The sequence below is a fragment of the Mandrillus leucophaeus genome, unplaced genomic scaffold (genome assembly GCF_000951045.1).
Source record: "Mandrillus leucophaeus isolate KB7577 unplaced genomic scaffold, Mleu.le_1.0 Scaffold464, whole genome shotgun sequence".
Taxonomy (NCBI): domain Eukaryota; kingdom Metazoa; phylum Chordata; class Mammalia; order Primates; family Cercopithecidae; genus Mandrillus; species Mandrillus leucophaeus.
The window spans coordinates 1009866-1029912 of NW_012104965.1; the positions used below are offsets into that span (position 1 = coordinate 1009866).

General features: G+C 40.1%; 2 protein-coding genes across 11 annotated transcripts in view; one reads left to right on the plus strand and one right to left on the minus strand.

The window, feature by feature from the left end:
* WDR78 (WD repeat domain 78) overlaps positions 1-14836 on the minus strand; it is a 105549-nt gene extending 90713 nt beyond the window's left edge. The window contains 2 exon segments of the mRNA XM_011994975.1: positions 14288-14372; positions 14375-14836. Of these exon segments, the coding sequence (XP_011850365.1) occupies positions 14288-14372; positions 14375-14456 (167 nt within the window). The 5' untranslated portion in view covers positions 14457-14836.
* MIER1 (mesoderm induction early response 1, transcriptional regulator) overlaps positions 14520-20047 on the plus strand; it is a 63903-nt gene continuing 58375 nt past the window's right edge. For 3 of the 10 annotated variants that reach the window (XM_011994968.1, XM_011994972.1, XM_011994973.1), the window contains exons 1-3: positions 14520-14720; positions 15764-15864; positions 18813-18886. In XM_011994968.1, the coding sequence (XP_011850358.1) occupies positions 18827-18886 (60 nt within the window). In that variant the 5' untranslated portion in view covers positions 14520-14720; positions 15764-15864; positions 18813-18826. Of the gene's footprint in view, positions 14721-15763; positions 15865-18809; positions 18887-20047 lie in introns of those variants that run through there. The other 7 variants (XM_011994964.1, XM_011994970.1, XM_011994974.1 and 4 more) reach the window with 5 other exon arrangements.

The window sequence follows — 20047 nt, forward strand, 5'->3', positions numbered from 1 at the left end:
TATTGTTTTCTCTTCTCTCTCTCTCCACACACACACACACACACACACACACACACACACACAGAGTCTCTCTTGAAAAGTCTGATCAGGCTTTTGCCCTTATCATTCCATCAAAAGGATTATTACCAAGGTCCAATCACCTCCACAATACTAACTCTAATAATGGTCATTTCAAGTGTTTTCATCTTTCTTACCTGCAGCATTTGACCCAGCTGTTCATTCTTTTCTTTTCTTTTTTTTTTTTTTTTTTTTTTCTTTTTTTTAACTTGGATCGCAGGCCATTCTCTTTGTTTGGTTTTCCTCCTCCCTTTTCTGTGGCAATCATTCTTGCACTTCTCTTTTCTATTTACATTCATAGTCTGGGAACTCATCTAATGCCATGATTTAAACGTAATCTATGCAAAAATTATTCCCAAATATATGTATATCTCTAACTAGACCTCTCCTCTATACATCTGCTTGCCTACTAGACACCACTAACTGAAACTTAGCATGTCCAAAACTAAGTTCCTGACATTAACCTCCACCACCACCACCACATCACCCTCACCCCATCCAGCAAATCCACTCCTTTAAAACTCTTCCCTGTTTTTGTTAAAGGCAACTTTACTCTTCCAGTTGCTTGGGTGAAAAAAAATTTCAAAATACATCTGGAATCCATTCATTTGTCACCACTCTTGTTGCTACCATCCTGGTCCAAACACTATCCTATCTCTCTTGGATTACTGCAGTAGCCTTTTGCTTCATCTTCCTACTTAACCTGGATCCCCTGAAGTTTATCCTCCACATAACAACCACAACGACCTTTTTAAAACACATATAAGGGTTGGGCACAGTGACTCATGCCTGTAATCCCAGTACTTTGGAAGATTGAGGCAGGAGGATTGCTCGAGGTCTGGAGTTCGGGGTTATAGTGAGCTATGATTACGCCACTGTACTCCAGCCTGGGCAACAGGGTGAGACCCTGTCTCTAACAAATATAGAAGAATAAGATAAAATAAAATAAAATAAAATAAAATAAATAAAATATGACTACTCGAAATCCTTCATTTACCATCCTATTCAGAATAAAAGCCTAAGTCCTTACTATGACTTTAAAAGTCTTACATGCATACAGCTGGCCTCTGATTTCATCTTTAGTGATCTCTTCCTTGTTTACCCTGCTTCAGCCACAGTGGCATCTTTTATATTCATGCTGGGCACATTTTCCTATCAAAGACTTGAATTTATGTTTCCTTTGCCTGAAATGCTCTTTCTCATACAGGTACATGCTTAGCATCCTCACTTTCTTTAGGTCTTTAACGAAAAACTACCCTCTCCTCACCTGCCCTAATCACCCCATGGCCAAATACCAGAACAACAGGGGCAGCCCCTGTGCCTCAGGCCTTCCCTGGCTTCCCTTTCTAAAGTGTCAAAGTTCTCTCTCAAGTACTTCATTATCTTCTTGCCTTATTTTTCTCCTTAGAACTTTTTACTATCTAACATAGTGTATCTTCAACTTATGTATCTTGTGAATCAGTTATTGCTTCCCCTTGGAATCTAAGTTCCGTGAGGGTAGGAACTTTAGGCTCTTTTATTCCCTGTTGTATCCCTAATGCTTACAACAGTACCTGAGTGTGGAAAAAACATAAACTGTTTTTGCTCTGCTCTCATACCACAACAATCAATACAGATTTCTGTGGCCAAATGTGTAGGGTTTCTCCCCACACGCCATCTGGGTGTCCTCCAATTCAATTCCAGCACTATCTACCTGAAGATAGTCTCAGATCCTACAGGCAGAGAGCTCAGTCCCATAAGACTACCTCTGACTTTGAATGGCAGTTGAAAAAAATAGGTTGTGGCCTGTTTCTGAATGACCTGCTATAAAATCAGGGTTCTGTCCAAACAACTTGACCTTACTGTTTTAGCCTAGCCCTCATGTCTGCGTGCAGCGGCTGCCACTGCTTTAATACTGTTAGAGGCTCTAAAAAACTATGCTCAACTCTCTACAGTTCTCATAACTTCCAAAATCTATTTTCTTCCCCCAACCATCGCTCAGGACAATGCTTATGCTGACAAGTTAGCTAAAAAAGTAACTAGCGTTCCAACTTTTATCCCTCACGGCAGTTTTCCTCCTTCACATCGGCCGCTCCCACCTACTCCCCTGCTGAAAGTTCCACCTATCAATCTCTTCCCACACAAGGCAAATGGTTCTTAGACCAAGGAAAATATCTCCTTCCAGCCTCACAGGCCCATTCTATTCTGTCATCATTTCATAACCTCTTCCATGTAAGTTACAAGCCGCTAGCCCGTCTCTTAGAACCTCTCATTTCCTTTCCATCATGGAAATCTATCCTAAAGGAGATCACTTCTCAGAGTTCCATCTGCTATTCTACTGCCCCTCAGGGATTGTTCAGGCCCCCTCCCTTTCCTACACATCAAGCTCGAGGATTTGCCCCTGTCCAGGACTGGCAAATTGACTTTACTCACATGCCCCAAGTCAGAAAACTAAAATATCTCTTAGTCTGGGTAGACACTTTCACTGGATGGGTAGAGGCCTTTCCCATAGGGTCTGAGAAGGCCACCGTTGTCATTTCAGACATAATTCCTTGGTTTGGCCTTCCTACCTCTATATAGTCTGATAACAGACCAGCCTTTAATAGTCAAATCACCCAAGCAGTTTCTCAGGCTCTTAGTATTCAGTGAAACCTTTATATCCTTTACCGTCCTCAATCTTCAGGAAAGATAGAACAGACTTATAGTCTTCTAAAAACATACCTCACCAAGCTCAGTCACCAACTTAAAAAGGACTAGACAATACTTTTACCACTTTCCTTTCTCAGAATTCAGGCCTGTCCTCGGAATGCTATAGGTTACAGCCCATTTGAGCTCCTGTGTGGACACTCCTTTTTATTAGGTCCCAGTCTCCTTCCAGACACCAGATCAACTTAGACTGCATCCCAAAAAACTTTGATCCCTACCGTCTTCTGTCTAGTCATACTCCTATTCACCGTTCTCAACTACTCATAAATGCCCTGCTCGAGTTTACACTGCCGGTTTACACCGTTTCTCCAAGCCATCACAGCTGATATCTCCTAGTGCTATCCCAAACCGCCACTCTAAATTCCCTCTTAAAGTAAATAAATAATCTTTGCTGGCAAGGCTATGCTGAACCTCCTTGGGCACTCTCTAATTAGATGTCCTAGGTCCTCCCAATTCTTAGTCCTTCAATACCTGTTTTTTCTCCTTCTCTTACCTTGTGTTTTCCATTTAGTTTTTCAATTCGTACAAAACCGCATCCAGGCCATCACCAGTCATTCAATACGACAAATATTTCTTCTAGCAACCCCACAATATCACCCCTTATCACAAAATCTTCCTTCAGCTTAATCTCTCCCACTCTAGGTTCCCACGCTGCCCCAAATCCCTCTTCAAGCAGCCCTGAGAAACATCGCCCATTCTCTCTCCATACCACCTCCCAAAAAAATTTTTCGCTGCCCCAACACTTCAACACTATTTTATTTTTCTTATTAATATAAGAAGGCAGGAATGTCAGGCCTCTGCGCCCAAGCCAAGCCATCGCATCCCCTGTGACTTGCACGTATATGCCCAGATGGCCTGAAGTAACTGAAGAATCACAAAAGAAGTGCAAACGCCCTGCCCCGCCTTAAATGATGACATTCCACCACAAAAGAAGTGAAAATGGCCCGTCCTTGCCTTAAGTGATGACATTATCTTGTGAAATTCCTTTTCCTGGCTCATCCTGGCTCAAAAGCTCCCCCACTGAGCACCTTGTGACCCCTACTCCTGCCCGCCACAGAACAACCCCCCTCTATAATTTTTCTTTACGTACCCAAATGCTATAAAACGGCCCCACCCTTATCTCCCTTCACTGACTCTCTTTTCGGACTCACCCTGCCTGCACCCAGGTGATTAAAAAGTTTTATTGCTCACACAAAGCCTGTTTGGTGGTCTCTTCACACGGACGTGCATGACAACTTCTACTTGCCAAAGTTTATGTAAAATGGAAATAATATGGTCTTTGTGCACCTTTACAAGGTCAACCTGCAAACTATAGAGTTCCTAAGTCCTCTTTTTCTCTATTTTTTTTTCCTTTTCTGCCTGCTCTAAATCTGCTGTTACTTTTCTATTAAGATAAAAACAAGTTCTTTTAGCAAGCCAGTGAATTTGTATTTACCTCGTGGCTAAAAGCTCTGAAGTAAAAGCTATAGAATCTCTGTGTGTGTGTGTATTTAAAAGACCTTTATAATTTCTATAATTTTATGTTTAATTGGCAATTAAATCTGTTTTCATTTCCTTCTAGCACATCAAACTTTTTCTCTCTGCATCTTATAATATAAATTTTGCTATTTGACTTTCACCCAAGTTGTTTCCTTTAACATGCAAATTTAAGGCTATTTAGCTGACGACTGCCCAGGGTTGTGAAACAGGGTATCAAGAATCAGAAAATCTGAGATAGGAAAAAACAAAAAAAAGGTTTTTATGAATCTATAAAATGTACTTCCATCTGCATGCCTAATACGTCTATGTATTTATGTGTTGTGTACACAATATTTCACTACTAAAAATATGTAAAGGAGCTCTAATTGGCTTTAAAAATAAAAGCGCTTAAACCAGGTATTAAAAAGGAAAAGACTAGTCAAATGCTTTTTCGAGTTTATGTAACTTAAGCAAAATCTTTAATAAATAAGCTAGCTTTAAAATTAGTGGTAAAGTAACATTAGAAATGTCCTAAGAATTGCCAGCATACATTTTGTTTGTATTTATTAATCAAGTAATTTCATACTTATCCCTGACAAATACTATAAGGTGTCAAAATTTGGCAAAGGGTTTATAAAACCATAAACCCAGCCCAAGACAGAATGACCTTTGCTCTGTAATCTTTAACAAATAAGACATTAATATTGGTTTAATGATAATACCTACATCTTGAATTATTTAGAAAGATTACCATAACTTCTAATCCTGTGGCTTTAAGCAGTCTAGTCCACAGGCAGTAAGGAGATTTGTTTTGGGAAAGAACTGTTATCGTCTTTGTTTCAAAGCTAAACTATTAACAAAGTACCTCCCAAAGTTACTTTTGCCTATGCCCAGGAATGAACAAGGACAGCTTGGAGGTTAGAAGCAAGGTGGAATCAGTTAGGTCATATCTTTTTCACTGTCTCAGTTATAATTTTCCTATGGCAGTTTCATAACTTTAAATCATGACTATCGCAGTTTTCATATGTCACATAGATAAACAAAATAATTAGGTAAATGTAATGGGATAAATACTTGTAGACAAGCTTGTCATAATTTAGAGTCTAAGGTTATATTAAATTCAATAATTGATATTTCATTATTTGAGTATTTTCCAATAAGTTTATATTGTAGAAAAACATTCTTGGTAAAAATAAAAGAGTGCGTCCTTTTAAAAAAACAGTGAACAAGTTTTGTCTAATTCAGTTTAAAGGTTATACATAAAACAAGGTAAAAGGAACCAGGAAATAACAGAAATGTAAAGAAAGTTATAAAAATAAAGAGGTTTTTGTGTGTTAAGAAAGCTTAAAGAGAATAATTTTATAAGAGAAAAAAATCTTTGGTCAGGCACAGCGGCTCACGTCTGTAATCCAACACTTTGGGAGGCTGAGGTGGGTGGATCCCAGGATATTAGGTCCCAGGAGACCAGCCTGGCCAACATGACAAAAGCCATCTCTACTAAAAATACAAAAATTAGCCAGGCGTGGTGGTGTGCACCTGTAATCCAGCTACTCAGGAGACTGAGGCAGAAGAATCGCTTGAACCCAGGAAGTGGAGCCTGGGCAACAAAGCAAGACTCTGAAAAAAAAAAAAAAAAAGAACTTCATATGATAAATTTAGTCCTAAAACAAAATGACTGGTTGTTTAAGAAGGAGGGACTTTCAGGACAAACCAGAAAGTCCAAGCACATCAAGAACAATTGGTGTAAATCACAGTAAGAGATTAAAAAAAAAACAAACAAACTTGTATATGATCAAGTTCTCATATTGTTTTGGTTTGCATAGGAATAAAAAACTGAGATTAAGTTTTTTTTAAAATTAAGGTTATTACATCCATGTATCTTTCTGTATGTGCTCCTAAAGTACTTGTGACATTAAGTTACAGGGTTTTGATTCTTGGGTCTAAAAGGACAAGTCCCGCTAAATCTTAACACTGACAGCAATTAAAGCCTTATCTCCAGGCCCCATAGAAGATGCTAATCAAAATAAACTGCATCCCTGAGACACAGGGCCAGAAATTAAAGCCATTCAACTCTTCAAGGCCCAGGGACTATTGTGAAAGAGGTTGTTGTGTGGGACTTTAAGGGCTGATTTTAAGAGGGAAAGTAAGTTCAGTTTCTCTATAAATTAATCAATGTCAAAGGCACACTGATGTAAGACCAGTATATGGGCCCCTGTGTCAGATTAACAAGGTTTTCTTGAAGCATTAACCAACTCCTTAATAAAGGTTATAAAAGACATTTAGAAGCTGTATCGCTATATCTTACGGTCAAAATTAGAATTTCATAGTTTATAAAATTTTGAAAAATAAATATAATTGACATCATGCTGTTTTAATTACGGCTTGTTTGGAAAATTATGTCTCCTTTCTCAAAGAATGAAGATTTTTGCCTTTTTTTTTTTGAAATCCTTGAGTGATCACTTTGGTTAAATGAATGACTTATTTTACAATGACCTATGATCCTATTTCATGATATCAAGTCTTTTAAACCTTTGATACTTTATAAGCTTTCCAAAATCAATTTATAAACTGTCTTTTCCTGACCTAATTAATCTTTTAAGATATTAGCTCCCCTAAAGTCCAAAAATGACATAATTTGGCTTATTTGGTATAAAAATTAGATAGGAAGCACTGCCAAATATGAAATAATGTTTGGTTTTCTTTGGGCTGTATTTGTATAAATGTTACTGGTATGTGTTCCAAAATGATGGGAAACTCCTATAATTCTGATATAACTTATGTACATTATCAGTAGTTATAATTGTTGTTAAATTATTGTGTGCCACAGAGGTAACACATTTCTTTGTCCATTGTGTCTCTGATTATGGTTGCCCTAAAATTTTTGTTATCCATGGACAATTGTTGTCTTGTTTTGGTCCTTTATAGGTGGTTCTATAATCAACTACGGAACTCTAACAGGTGTTCTTAAATGCAGGTTTCTGGTAACTTTGCAGATTGTGACATTACAACACAGGGGGAAAAAAAACTTTCAGGATTCTCATGGAGAGCTGAAATGTTCATGACTATCAAGAAGAACAGTAGTTAACTCCATAAACTGAACTGACAGGAGACTAAAGCAATCATTTTAACTCTTGCTTTAAATGTTGCTTATCCTTTGTTTTCTAGAGTCTTGAAACTTTTCTTTTGAGCTACTGACAGCTTTTAAGAGTTTAGTATACTCCTATGAACAAAATTTTGAGCATATTTGTTTTTTACTACCTGATTTCTCCAGAATTTGGAAATATTTGTGAGTATTCTTAACTTATGGTAATACAGTTATTTGCACAAGTGCAATAACAATCTGTTTTAATTTGTAACAGGACACAATTGGAGAAGTTGGTTATTTTACCAAGGCTTTGACTGAAATGGTGTGCTTTCCTTTAAGGAATCAAACGTGATTTATGGAACCAATAAAGCCCTTGGAAAAGCTGGCCTCATATTTTGTGTACATAGTGCCTGTACAGGGTTTCTGACCTGTGCTAAGTAAAGAATGTCACTTTCTGACAGGCCCAGAAGCCTCAGGTTTATCCTGGAACCTCAAGAGGAGAGGAAATTCACCCAACTCATAGGTATTTGATTGCATAAACCCATGGCTGGGCTCGGCTTATAAAAGTCTTATCTGAGATTCCTTCTATGAAAGTCCAACAAAGACAGTTTAAAAGCTTATGTAAAAAATTTCTTGTTGCACTGTATAGAAAAATTAGGCCAAGTATAATAAAGTAAACCAGATGTACCACGATTTGTCTTTAGTAAAAATGGGAAACTGGAGAGAAAAATTACATTTCAAAACTATAGTAGACCTGTTGTTAGATTCTAGTCTTTCCTAATGTTTTCTCAATGTTTATTATTTTCTACAGTTTGGACCAAATTCTAATTTTTCTTGGCTACAAGTCTTCAAAATAATGTTTTCAATTTTCTTCCTTCTTTTTTGCCCTATTTTTCCTAATTTGTAGTCACTGAAAACTAACTTGTGCTTTCTTAAAGCCCTGTGAACTGAAGCCAGACAACTTAAACTTCAGAAGAAAATAACAGCAACCTATTTACATACCTAAGCCACTTTCATACCTACCTACTGATATATGGACTTCAGAGTAATATAGCCTATATCAATTTTTCCAGGATTGTTCTTTTGTTTGTTGTTGTTTTTCTCCCTTCTTCCCCCATTTCTTCTTCACATGACATGAGACTTCACAATCTGCTAAAAATGAGCTTTTGGGACCTAACCCATCTAGGAATAAACTGTCCTAGCCATGAGAGATCAGATAAAACGCGAGACCAGAGACTCATTTTCTTCTAAAATGTTTTCTCCAAAAGATTTTTTAAAAAGAAATGGGGGAAACGTGAAAGGAAAATATCTTGGGTCCCAAAATTACTAAGCTAAGGGAGAATTCAAGCTGGGAACTTCTCAAGACAAACCTACCTCCCATTCTATTCAATGTCATCCTCTGCTCGCTGATATAGATGCATATTCTGATTGCTTCCTTTGGAAAGGCTTATCAGAAACTCAAAAGAATGCAACCATTTGTCTCTCACCTTTCTGTGACCTAGAAGCCCCCTCCCTGCTTCAAGTTGTCCCCGCCTTTCTGGACAGAACCAACGTACATATATTGATTGATGTCTCATGCCTCCCTAAAATGTATAAAACTAAGCTGTGCCCTGAACACCTTAGGCACACGTTGCCAGTACTTCCTGGGGCTGTATCACAGGCACACATCCTGAACCTTGGCACAATAAACTTTCTAAATTAACTGAGACCTGTCTCAAATTCTCAGGTTCACATACTCATATGAATAATTGACTACTAGATAGCTCTAGTCTAACAGCCATCTCAAAGTGAATAGATGGACAATAAAATAATCTCACATTAACTCATAAAACAGTTCTTCCTCTATTTAAGAAGAACAAACAACTACCTTGAAAATTGGAGACAAGTTGAAAGCAGAGAATCACAACTTACTGGGGGCAGAAAATGCCACTGAAGCCAGCAATTAAAAGGCAACTAGCTAACTACTGAAGACTTGAGTATAGACTAACTTGAGAGAGAAAATATTCTGGGGGGCCCCTACACTTTCATGAGCTTTACCTCTATGTGGCCACAAAGTTCTCAGGATGAAGATTAAAGAAAAATTTCCTCATGGTTCTAGCAGGTGGATAGGAAGTAACCATTCTAAAATACACCTACAATGTTATGTTCTCCTTAACAAACACCTGCACTCAAGGACAACTACTTTACCAGAGCCTAACTAGAGTTTTATCAGGGTCTAACTGACATGGGGGAAAGGAAATACCCAACTCTGGCCCCCATTAGCCATCTTTTCCCCCTCAAAGAAAAAATGTACTGAAAAGCACTTGTCAAGGTCTCACCTCAGGGACAAAGGCCCATTAAAACACTAAGAGCTAATCATAGGATTGTCAAACCCTTCCCCTCCCCCTACATCTTCCCACTGATAGGAATAGGAAGCAGGGAAATTCAGGGCAGAAGAGGGCAGGTCCTTGGCAAGGTCCCGACCCTCAAGCCTGGAATCATGGCCCAAAGTAAGAACATACATCTGTGTTTTCCTGCTTGAATGCTGCCTTTTCCAAAATCACCCATGGCCCACTCTGCCCCACTATCCTGTGCCCATGAAAACCTTAGGCTCAGCCGGCAGAAAGAGAAGCAGCTGGACGTTGGAAACTATGGTTGGACGTCAGAGAGAAGTGGCTTGACTTCAGAGGGACAGCTTGACGGTGTATCTTTGAAGAGGAATCTGGCTGGGAATGGCTGAACTTTAGGGGAAGATTACCTTCCTGTTCCATCCCTTTTCCAGCTCCTCTTCCCACTGAGAACCACTTTTATCACAATAAAATCCCTTGCATTTACCAGCTTCAACTCTCATGCAACCTCATTCCTCCTGGACACTGGACAAGAACTCAGGTGCCACTGAGTGTGGGTGCAAAAGGCTGTCATGCTGATCCTCCATTGAGCTGTTAACACTTGTAGACAGCAAAGCTAAAAGGGCACTGTAACACCTCCTCTGGGGTTTCAGAGGTCGTGGGTACCCTCCCCTAGATACTGCTGGGGAGCGAGTATGCAGTTCACTCTTGAAGGCGCCCAAAAGCACTCACTCTGGCTCCTCCATTCACGCACCTGTGCTCCACCTCCCTTGAGGGGTGGAGCAGCGAGTGAGTGGAGTTTGCCCCTGCCAGTGCCTGTGCACCTCAGTTCCCACCTGTGAAGGAGTCACTATCCTGTTTCACCACCACATCTACAGGGCTCCTGTATAATAATGGGATTACAATGGAAAGAACTGCAAGGCTGACTTTATTTAAGAAGTCCCTAGGGAAATTTTAAGAGACAGAAACAAGGACAGTAGAGGAAAATGATGCCTTACACACTTACAACTAAACAGTAAACACAGCCTAATTCCTAGCCACACAAACATAAAACACTACCAGCCTATTTAATCTCAGTTCACATTACCTATACAATATGTTCAGCTCTCAACAAAAAATTGTAAGGCATATCAAAAGGTTAAAAAAAAGTGTGACGAGACAAAGCAAGTATCAGAACCGCACTCGGATGTGACAGATATTTTGTAACTGTAAGACTGTGAATTTAAAATATTTACGATTAATATGGTATGGGTTCTAATGGAAAAAGTGGATAATATTCAAGAACAAGTGAGTAATGTAAGCAGAGATAAAAACATTAAATAAAAATCAAAAGGAAACATGAACATGTAAGGAATATAAAGGCACTGGACAGAGAAATAGGATGAAGGGTTGAAGAATCAGCAGTTGTTTTTATTGCCATGGTAGACTTGTCCAATATTGTAAAGCTAAAGGCAAGGATCTAACACAGGAAAAGAGAAAGTGGAAAATTGACAAATATTTGCTTCATGAGATCCTTTCCAAGGTCAGGATTAAGTCCTAAAAGGAGGAAGATGAGAAATAACAAATTAGGCCAAACCAAAAGGTTGTAAACTTGTCTGTGAAACTTCGTTTTAATTAGATAACATGGCTACTGCAAAAAATAAAGGTTATACTACTTCCCATCTCTCACCCCATTCTTTCCTCAATAATGTTATGAAATTGTCAACATTTAAGAAACTCCCAAAGGAATTTTTCTTACACCTCATACTATGAGTTGGACAGTTTTTGTATTTCTCAATTTAATAAATTCAATTTCATTTTACCTTAAAATTTCCATACCTGAAGGTGAAAACAAAAACCATACAAGATAAGCAGTAACCAAAGTTACTGAAGTAAATATTCATTCAGCAAATATTTATTTAGCACCTTCTTCATTCTAGGTAATGGACACCGTAGTGAACAAAACAGAAATCTTTGCCCTTTTGGAGTACTATCCTTAGGTGAAGACGGATTAATAAGCAGGTATACTATAAACTTGCAGAAAAACTTTTTTTTTTTGAGATGGAATCTCACTCTGTCAACCAGGCTGGAATACAATGGCAGTGATCACGGATCACTACAGCATCACCTTCCTAGTCTCAAGTAAACTTCCCACCTCAGCCTCCCAAGTAGCTGGGACTACAGGCACATGCCACCACACCTGGCTCAATTTTTTGTAGAGACAGGGATTTGCCATGTTGCCCAGGCTGATTGTGAACTCCCAAGCTCAAGCAATTTGCCCACTTCAGCCTCATAAAGCGGTGGAATTACATGCATAAGCCACTGCGCCTGGCAGGAATAAATTTTATGGAAAAATTCAAGCAAAGGTGAGGAACTGAAGAGTTCCAAGGGTGAAGTATTATTACTTTATATTACTTTGGAGCACAGGCTCCAAAGGGGGAACATAGTGTGCCTCATGTGCTGTGGAACAACACGGAATGTAATTAGGCAAAGGGAAGAGTCCATAGTGAGATCCTCTGGGGTCCTGTAAAGAGTTTTACTGAGTGAAATGGAAAAAACTTGAGAAATATTTCGGGCAGAACCACATTGATTACTACCTGGAGGGTGTTGGCAAGGAGACTATTTAGGTGGGTATCACAATGTAACACAGTGATTTACATGGGAGTGGTAGTCTGGATTTATTTGGCAGGTAGAAATGGTAAAATTTGCTTATGGAGTGAGGTATAAGATGGAAGTCAAGGGTAATCCCAAAGTTTTTCACCTGAGTAATTAAAGAGTGGAATTTGCCATTTACTAAAATGAGAAAGATGGCAGTTAATTAGAAAAGAGAGAAAATATTATACACTTAGTTGTAGATGTGAATTTTGAGATGTTTATTAACTTACAAGTGCAGGTGTTTTTTCTTAAAGTCTGTTTTCTTGGGAGAGGTCTTAGCCAGAGATGAACATTTGTGAATCATCATTATAGGTGATACTTAAAGACATCAGAGTGAAGAGGTTTATGGACTGACCCAGCAACACCAATACAGTCCTGGATCGTCAGCTATGAACCACATATACAATGGTGATCTGGTAGCAGAGCTGAAAAATTCCTATTGCCTAACAACGTTGTAGCTGTCACAACATTCAAGCACAAGACATTACCTTTTCTATGTTTACATACACAAATACTTAGCATTGTGTTACAACTGCCTACAGTATTCAGTACAGTAACATGCTGCAGGTTGGTAGCCTAGAACCAACAAATGTATTTTCATCATTATGCAAACACCATTTAGTGTACTTACACAAATCTCGATGTATAGCCTACTACAGCCTAGGTGTACAGCCTACTATACACTTGAAGCCTAGGTGTATAGTAGCCCATACATCATCTACGTTTGTGTAAGTACACTAGAAGATATTTGCAAAATGCTGAAATTGCCTAACAAGGTATTTCTCAGAAGGGTCACCATCGATGCATGATTGTATTTAGTTATGATAGTGAGGAACAGATACCAGCAAAGGATCTGGAAAAGGAGAAACCACGAACTAAGACAAGAACTAGGAAGAGTGGTTTCTCAGAACCCAAATACAGCTTTTCAAAGCTCAAGAAGTAACAAACTAGACCAACGCTGCTTCATTTAACAAAGAATGAAACTGTGGATCAGCCATTGTATTTGGCTGCATGGCTATTGTTGACTTGCACAGAAGTTGTTTTGGTGGAGCGGTAGGATGGACAAAAGCGTGAGTACCATATTCAAGAGAGAATGCAAGGTTCTCTCCCAAGAACTCTCAAAAAGTTCCGCTGAAGAAAGATTAGCTGAGGTGGAGGAGATTGGAGAGGGGAAGAGAAAACAAGTAATTAAGGAACTTTGGAGGAACTTAGTGGACAGTATTATGGGCAGTACTAAGGAACCATTTAAAGACAAGTCCACATAGCTGTGTGCTTTTCTCCAGTCTTGTTCAACTGATGCATAACAGTAGAATGCTGGAAGCAGGAATTAGTTTTAAGGTAAGATGGTATTGAGGAGAGGACAATAAAATACCTCTACTACAGAGCACAGCAATGTTTGGCCTGGTGGCTCACAGAAGCTGAGGCTCTTGAACGTCTGGGCACAGCATGAAGGCATCAACCTTGAGAGACTGCAGGCCTTAACAAACTAGAAGTGCTAGGAGGAAGGATGGTTCTAAACAAACCAGGTCTTTTCTCACAGAGCAAGCACAGCAGTAGAGATTTTATTTTATTTTATTTTTTAGACAGAGTCTCGCTCTGTTACTCAGGCAGCAATGGCACGATCTCGGCTCACTGCAACCTCCGTCTCCCGGGTTCAAGCAATTGCCTCAGTCTCCCAAGTAGCTGGGATTACAGGCATGTGCCACCAGGCCCGGCTAACTTTTTGTATTTTTAGTAGAGACCAGGTTTCACCATGTTAGCCAGCCTGGACTCGAACTTCTGACCTCAGATGATCCAACCGCCTCAGGTTCCCAAAGTGCTGGGAATTACAGGCGTGGGCCACCGTGCCCGGCCCAGTAGTGATTTTTTTTAAAGACTGTGGTAGGTCGATAAAGGAGCCATTTGTCGCCTGGGCGCTTCGAGGTCTAGAGACTGAACCCAGTTGGGGTACGGCCCTTTCCAAATCCAGAAATATCTATTAATAGAAGGGCTCCCTCCGGGACCCAGGGGGATGGACTACGGTTTTAACGCCGGAACTTACAACCTGAAGTTCTGCTGCTTGTGACTGCCTGCCGGAGAGACTGGCATGGTGGCGACCAGCTGGGGAGTGGTCCACCACCCCTTTTCTGGCCGCCTCTGAAGTCCCTGTACCTCCAAGCCCCTGCGTTGGCGGTTCGGGCCGAGGATCCGGAATGTTTGCCGGGCGTCATGGCGACGGTGGAGCTCTGGCTCAACAAGCGGCCGCGCGGTTGGCTGGCGGCACGAGGCCGAGGAGGAGGGCGGAGGCGGAGGGGAGGGCAGAGGGTTGGTGGAGCAGGAGGAAGCTCCGGACGACGACTAGAAGAAGGAGGCGGGCGGCCCGGGCCTCAGGCCCCTCCCAGGCTCTGAGTCTCCCGGCTGCAGGCGGATGGATGGGGCTTCTTCAGGCGGTGGCGGCAGCAGCGAAGGTGGCGGCGGCAGCAGCGGCAGCGGCTGTAAGTGCAGCCTCCACAAGCCATCTCTCCCCTTCTGTTCCAGTTTGGGATGAGGGGCTCCTGAGGTGTCCTCAGTCCCCTTTCTCTCCTTCCCCTCCCCCACAGCAGTGTACCGCCCGGAAGACCCTTAACTTCCGGGGAGGGGCTGCCTCAGAACGCGCCTGGCTTGCTCGCCGCCGGCGGCCGAAGGCGCATGCGCAGCTCCCTCCCCGCCACCGCCCACTACCTCCCAGCGCCGCCCTTTTGCCTTCGCGGTGGCGGCGGCGCGCTGGGAATCCGCTGCGGAGTGAGTTCGCCTCGCCCCGTTCGCTTCGGTCCCTGATCCCAGTCGGGGTGGGGCTAAGCTGACCACCCCGCTGTGGCTCCGCCTCTTTCTCCTGTATTTCCCTCACTTGTGTCCCAGTCCCCGGAGGCTCCCGCTTGCACTGCAGCCTTTATGGTGAGCAGCGCCCTGGGCCAACCTGCCCTTTTCGAATGGAGTCAGGGAGGGAGGAGAGACTCGAATAGGGTATTACTGTGAGGAAATGAGGTCCTCCTAGCGCGTGGGAGGATCCCTTGGGACAGATGCTTGCCGCTCTTTAGTCTTGTTGTTTCAGCTTGTAGTGGTTAGGTCCCTGGCCTGGAGCCTGTGTGGTCCCTGCATGCTGTGTGACCTTGAGCGAGTCACTATCCCTCTCTGGGCCTCAGTTTTCCCTATTTAAAGCTTCCTCCAACGCTAGAATTCTGTATTTCTGCAGAAGAACTTACGTAATTACAAGATTGATTTGGCTATTGAGGCCGCTTCACCGAGATGACCCGGAGTTGACTGAATCTTCTTCACTCATGGGTGGAATGAGGCGACCTATTTATTGGGTCGCTTTTATTCCTTTACCATTGGTTGCAAATTGCATGACTTAAGGCTCATTAAATGTTTTTCTAAAATTGTCATGGGATCCTTGTCCTAATTCCCGACCATCTTTTTAAACATGTGAAACAGGGTAGATGGTGAGCTTGTATCTCGTTTCTGTCTCCTTGCTACTGAGGCTCTCTTTCCTTTGATCCAGATGGTGTGGTCGCTCGATTCTCCCAGTGCCTGGCTGAGTTTCGGACGTGGTTAAGAACCAACTGGTTGAGGTTCAATGCAGACAAGACGGATGTGATGCTGGTAGGCAGGGGTACGCTTGGAGATTAAGGGAGGGAAAAGCCAAACTCCCTCAAGTAATGTGAGATTATATTACTCTTCTTATATGTTCCAGTGTTTGAGAATTGATGGGCCAAAAATTTCCAGAATTTGGGTGAGATAAAAATAACATGTCATCAATGTAAGAACCATAAACATACAGTTTGTAATATGCTGATAAAATGGGGCCACTGGATAGAACTGTGTAAAACTTATGAAAAGAAAATCCAAAACTGTTATTTGAAGAACCAAAAGCCTACATAAGTGTTTTAGAGTGGCATTAATAATAAAAAATGAGACTAATGAAAAGATGATGCTGATTGTCACTATAGATGTGGGGCTTCTAAATGTAATAGGCTAAGTTTTTTAGATTTAGGTATTTTCAACCAAATTAGTAATTATCCATACAATTTTACCACCACATCATAAAGGCATAGTGTAGGCTGTTGCTTTTAAATAAAAATTTCAGGAAATAGTTTATAAACTAATCTCAAAAGAGACTCATGGACCCTGAAAATTGTTAGATACAGAATTTTTTAGTTTTGGATGTGTTGTATTAATCTATTTCAATCAGCTAACCCCAGAGTCTAAACTGTTATAAATACAGTATTTTCTTGGTGCATTTTGAGAGGTACCTTTTTGGATTGCATAACAGGTTTATATATGATATATATATGTTACTTGTATTTGAATCAGGTGTTGGTACTGAATAAAAGGTTATATTTCTTAGGTATATGTAAATTCTGAAGAAGTTTGTTCATTGGTTCGTTTAAGGTACTGGTTGAAGTAAGATTGTGATACTAAATGCTTTTGTTAAAAGCATAATAATAACTGAGGGGTTTGTGTGTGCGTGCGCCTTATAGCCTCTATAGAATTGTTTAATAATTTTGAATGGAAGATTCAGTAAATTGCTTACAAATGATTTACCAATATAATAGCAGTTTTGAGTAGCTTAATGTCATAAAAATTAATGTTAGTTTGCCCGAAAATAAGGCAGCTTTTAGGTGGGCAATAGGAGCTGAAGAGACATTTATTCAGGCTTTCTATAGTGGTTTTTTGTTTTGGGACGTTAATCACAAACCTCACATAAAATTGGAATTCACCACACTTTTTTAGTTTAAAGATTTTATACACAATTTCAACAGAACTACTGTTTTGGATATCACATTAATAAATAACAAGGTGTAATTAAGCAGACACAATTAATGGTGCATTTTCTCATGCCTTTAGCTCTGTCATGTCCTATTTTCAACTCTTCTAGTATGAATACGCTTTAAAAATAATTTTTTTGTTAACCCAAGTATAAATATTAACGGTTTGCATTTGGATACAAAGAAGATATCTGTTGAATTAATCCAAAGTGCTGAAGAACTAAGGGTAATGGATGGAAACAACAAGGAGGTAGATTCTGGCATAATAAAAGAATGTTTTAAACATTTGAACTTTTTTTGAAAAGAGGAGCCTTTTTATGAGATATAGTGAGTCACTGGAGGTATTTAAACATAGGCAAAAAGCCTGGTAGTAGAAGCATGATGAGAGATTACTATTTTGACAGAGTAGAGACTTGACTAAAAGATCTCTAAGGTCCCATCAACACTAAAATTCTGTGACTAGTGAATAGTTAATTTTTATATATTTAATACTGAAGAGGGTAAGTAAGCATTTTGAGAAAGACTTTTCATTCCCTAAGGTGGCTCCTGAAAATTTTACAGTTAAGTGTATCACTAAAATAAAATAATAGTGGAAGTATACTGAATTCAGTGGTAATGTGTTACCTATGAATTGCAGTATTAGAGCTCTTTCTTTTTTATAATATCTGAACCTAAAAAGACCCACTGAATCCACATTTATAAAAAGGGGAAGGAGAAAAATGTAGAGATTTTCTTCCCTCAATAATAATAATACTATTTAAATCTAGTAATATTGACACACAATATTAATAAACTTAAAAAATTATTTAGGCCGGGCACATTGGCTCACGCCTGTAATCCCAGCACTTTGGGAGGTTGAGGTGGGCGGATCACAAGGTCAGGAGACCGAGACCATCCTGGCTAACACGGTGAAACCCCGTCTCTACTAAAAATACAAAAAACCAAAATTAGCCGTGCGTGGTGGCGGGCGCCTGTAGTCCCAGCTACTCGGGAGGCTGAGGCCGGAGAATGACGTGAACCCGGGAGGCGGAGCTTGCAATGAGCCGAGATCGCGCCACTGCACTCCAGCCTGGGCGACAGAGCCAGACTCCGTCTCAAAAAAAAAAAAAAAAAAATTTATTTAACAGTAAGATAGATACCCATTCAGAAATGTTTCAGACTTCATTTTCCTGACAATTTTACGATTCATTCAGTAGGTTACTAGACTGTGATCCCCTGCTCTTTATCACAGTTGGGATTTCTGTTGGTAATTTAACTGAAGAATCAAAGATTCATTGTACTTAAGCAAGCAAGTTATTCCTGTACCTTGTATTTTAACACTTTTAATTTTCCTTTGGTAGGCAAATTTCATAAATTAGCTTTCATATTTTAATGGAAAACCCTCCTTCATCTCCATGGTATAAAGCCTGAGTTTGTACCTCTAGGCCCCTAATTGTGTCTGTACCCACCTCAGGTCCATGTACATCCATTGTTCTTTGCCTTCAGCTCTTTTCATTAAGTGTATTGGTTTAAAACTATTCGGATATGAACTGACACTTTTAAAAAGTCATTTTTATTTCAAGTCCAAAGCACTGACATAATTCAACAGGGTAACTCTTAGAAACTATATACCTCTGCTAAAATACTTATTCCCCCAAGGAATCCTGAAAAACACTTTTACATAAGTTTTCTAAAAAATAAAATGAAAATACTGTACAGTACAGTTAATGGTAAAAATTGTTTGTAGATTTGGGAACCTTAAAGTTTTCCTTTCTCTTCTTTCCCTTGCTTTTCTTTCAGTAGAAAATGTGCATCAGATGTTTATGTTTAATTGGTTTACAGACTGTCTGTGGACTCTTTTCCTGTCAAATTACCAGGTAATGTCCTTTCACTTAGCAGCTACTTCATATATCTGTAAATGCAGTTTATTCATGCACAGATTATTATTGGACATAGCAGTTTCAAATTAACGTTGAATCTTTGGAAATAGGAAAATGCTTGATAGAGTCTAGAATTTTAAGGGAATATAAATAATTTAATAGCCTCCCCTATATTGCATTATAAGTTAAGTATAAACTTTAAGAAAAATTGTATATGTACACATTTATGCAATATATTGTAGCATTGGTTCACATTATTTGGAGGGAATGAATAATTCTCATATTTAAATGGTTGATTTTGGTAGCCACTTTTGAAACTGCATTAAGAGGAACCCTTGAAGATTAGGAAAAAAACTCAGTCTTTCGAAATAAAGACTTTAAAACTGGTTTAGTAAAATATGTTAGTGACTGTTTTAATGTCACCTTTGTGTTATTCAGTATCTGCCTTAGTATAATGGAAGTGAAACATGTTAGTTACTTTGAAATCATTGGCTCTGGCCATCATCAGCATTGTCATCATGGCCAATTGGCAGCTGTAGGCCAATACATTAAAATAAACTTTCAAGTTACTGGCATTTCAGGCGTTGCAAATAAGTAGGTTCTCCCTCTATGGTACTAAATAGCCAAAAAACAGTCAATTTTCAGTATTTTAAATTTTGTCTAGTTGTGCAAAATTCAACCAGTACATAACTCTGTTGCTACTGGCATGACAGAAGTGTGTGAGAAAACGCAAATGACATGAGGATGGCAGACTGCCTATCACAACCCCTTCCATTAATTTTTGCTGTGACCTCTTTCGAGATTTGGGGATATAGAATTTTACATTTCCTGTCGGGAATCTACTGATTGAGAAATATTTGTCAAGGCATAACCGCTTTCAAAGCACAATTCTTGCCGCTGTTGCATCACAGCAACATCCGTTTTTCAGCAAATACATTCCAAAAACGACCTACATGTAAAATATTACGTATTTTTCCCCTGCTGTGTCAATGCTGGATGTGGCTCCTTTGGCACTGTTCCTTGACCCCTCTGATCCGTAGACAACCCCCTCCGCCTGGAGTCGCGGATCAGCTGGAGCCAGAGAAGCGCCCCGCGCGGATGCCCACCTCCTCCCACACCCACCTTGACTCCGCCCCCTTCGCTCTTCCCGGGGAGGGC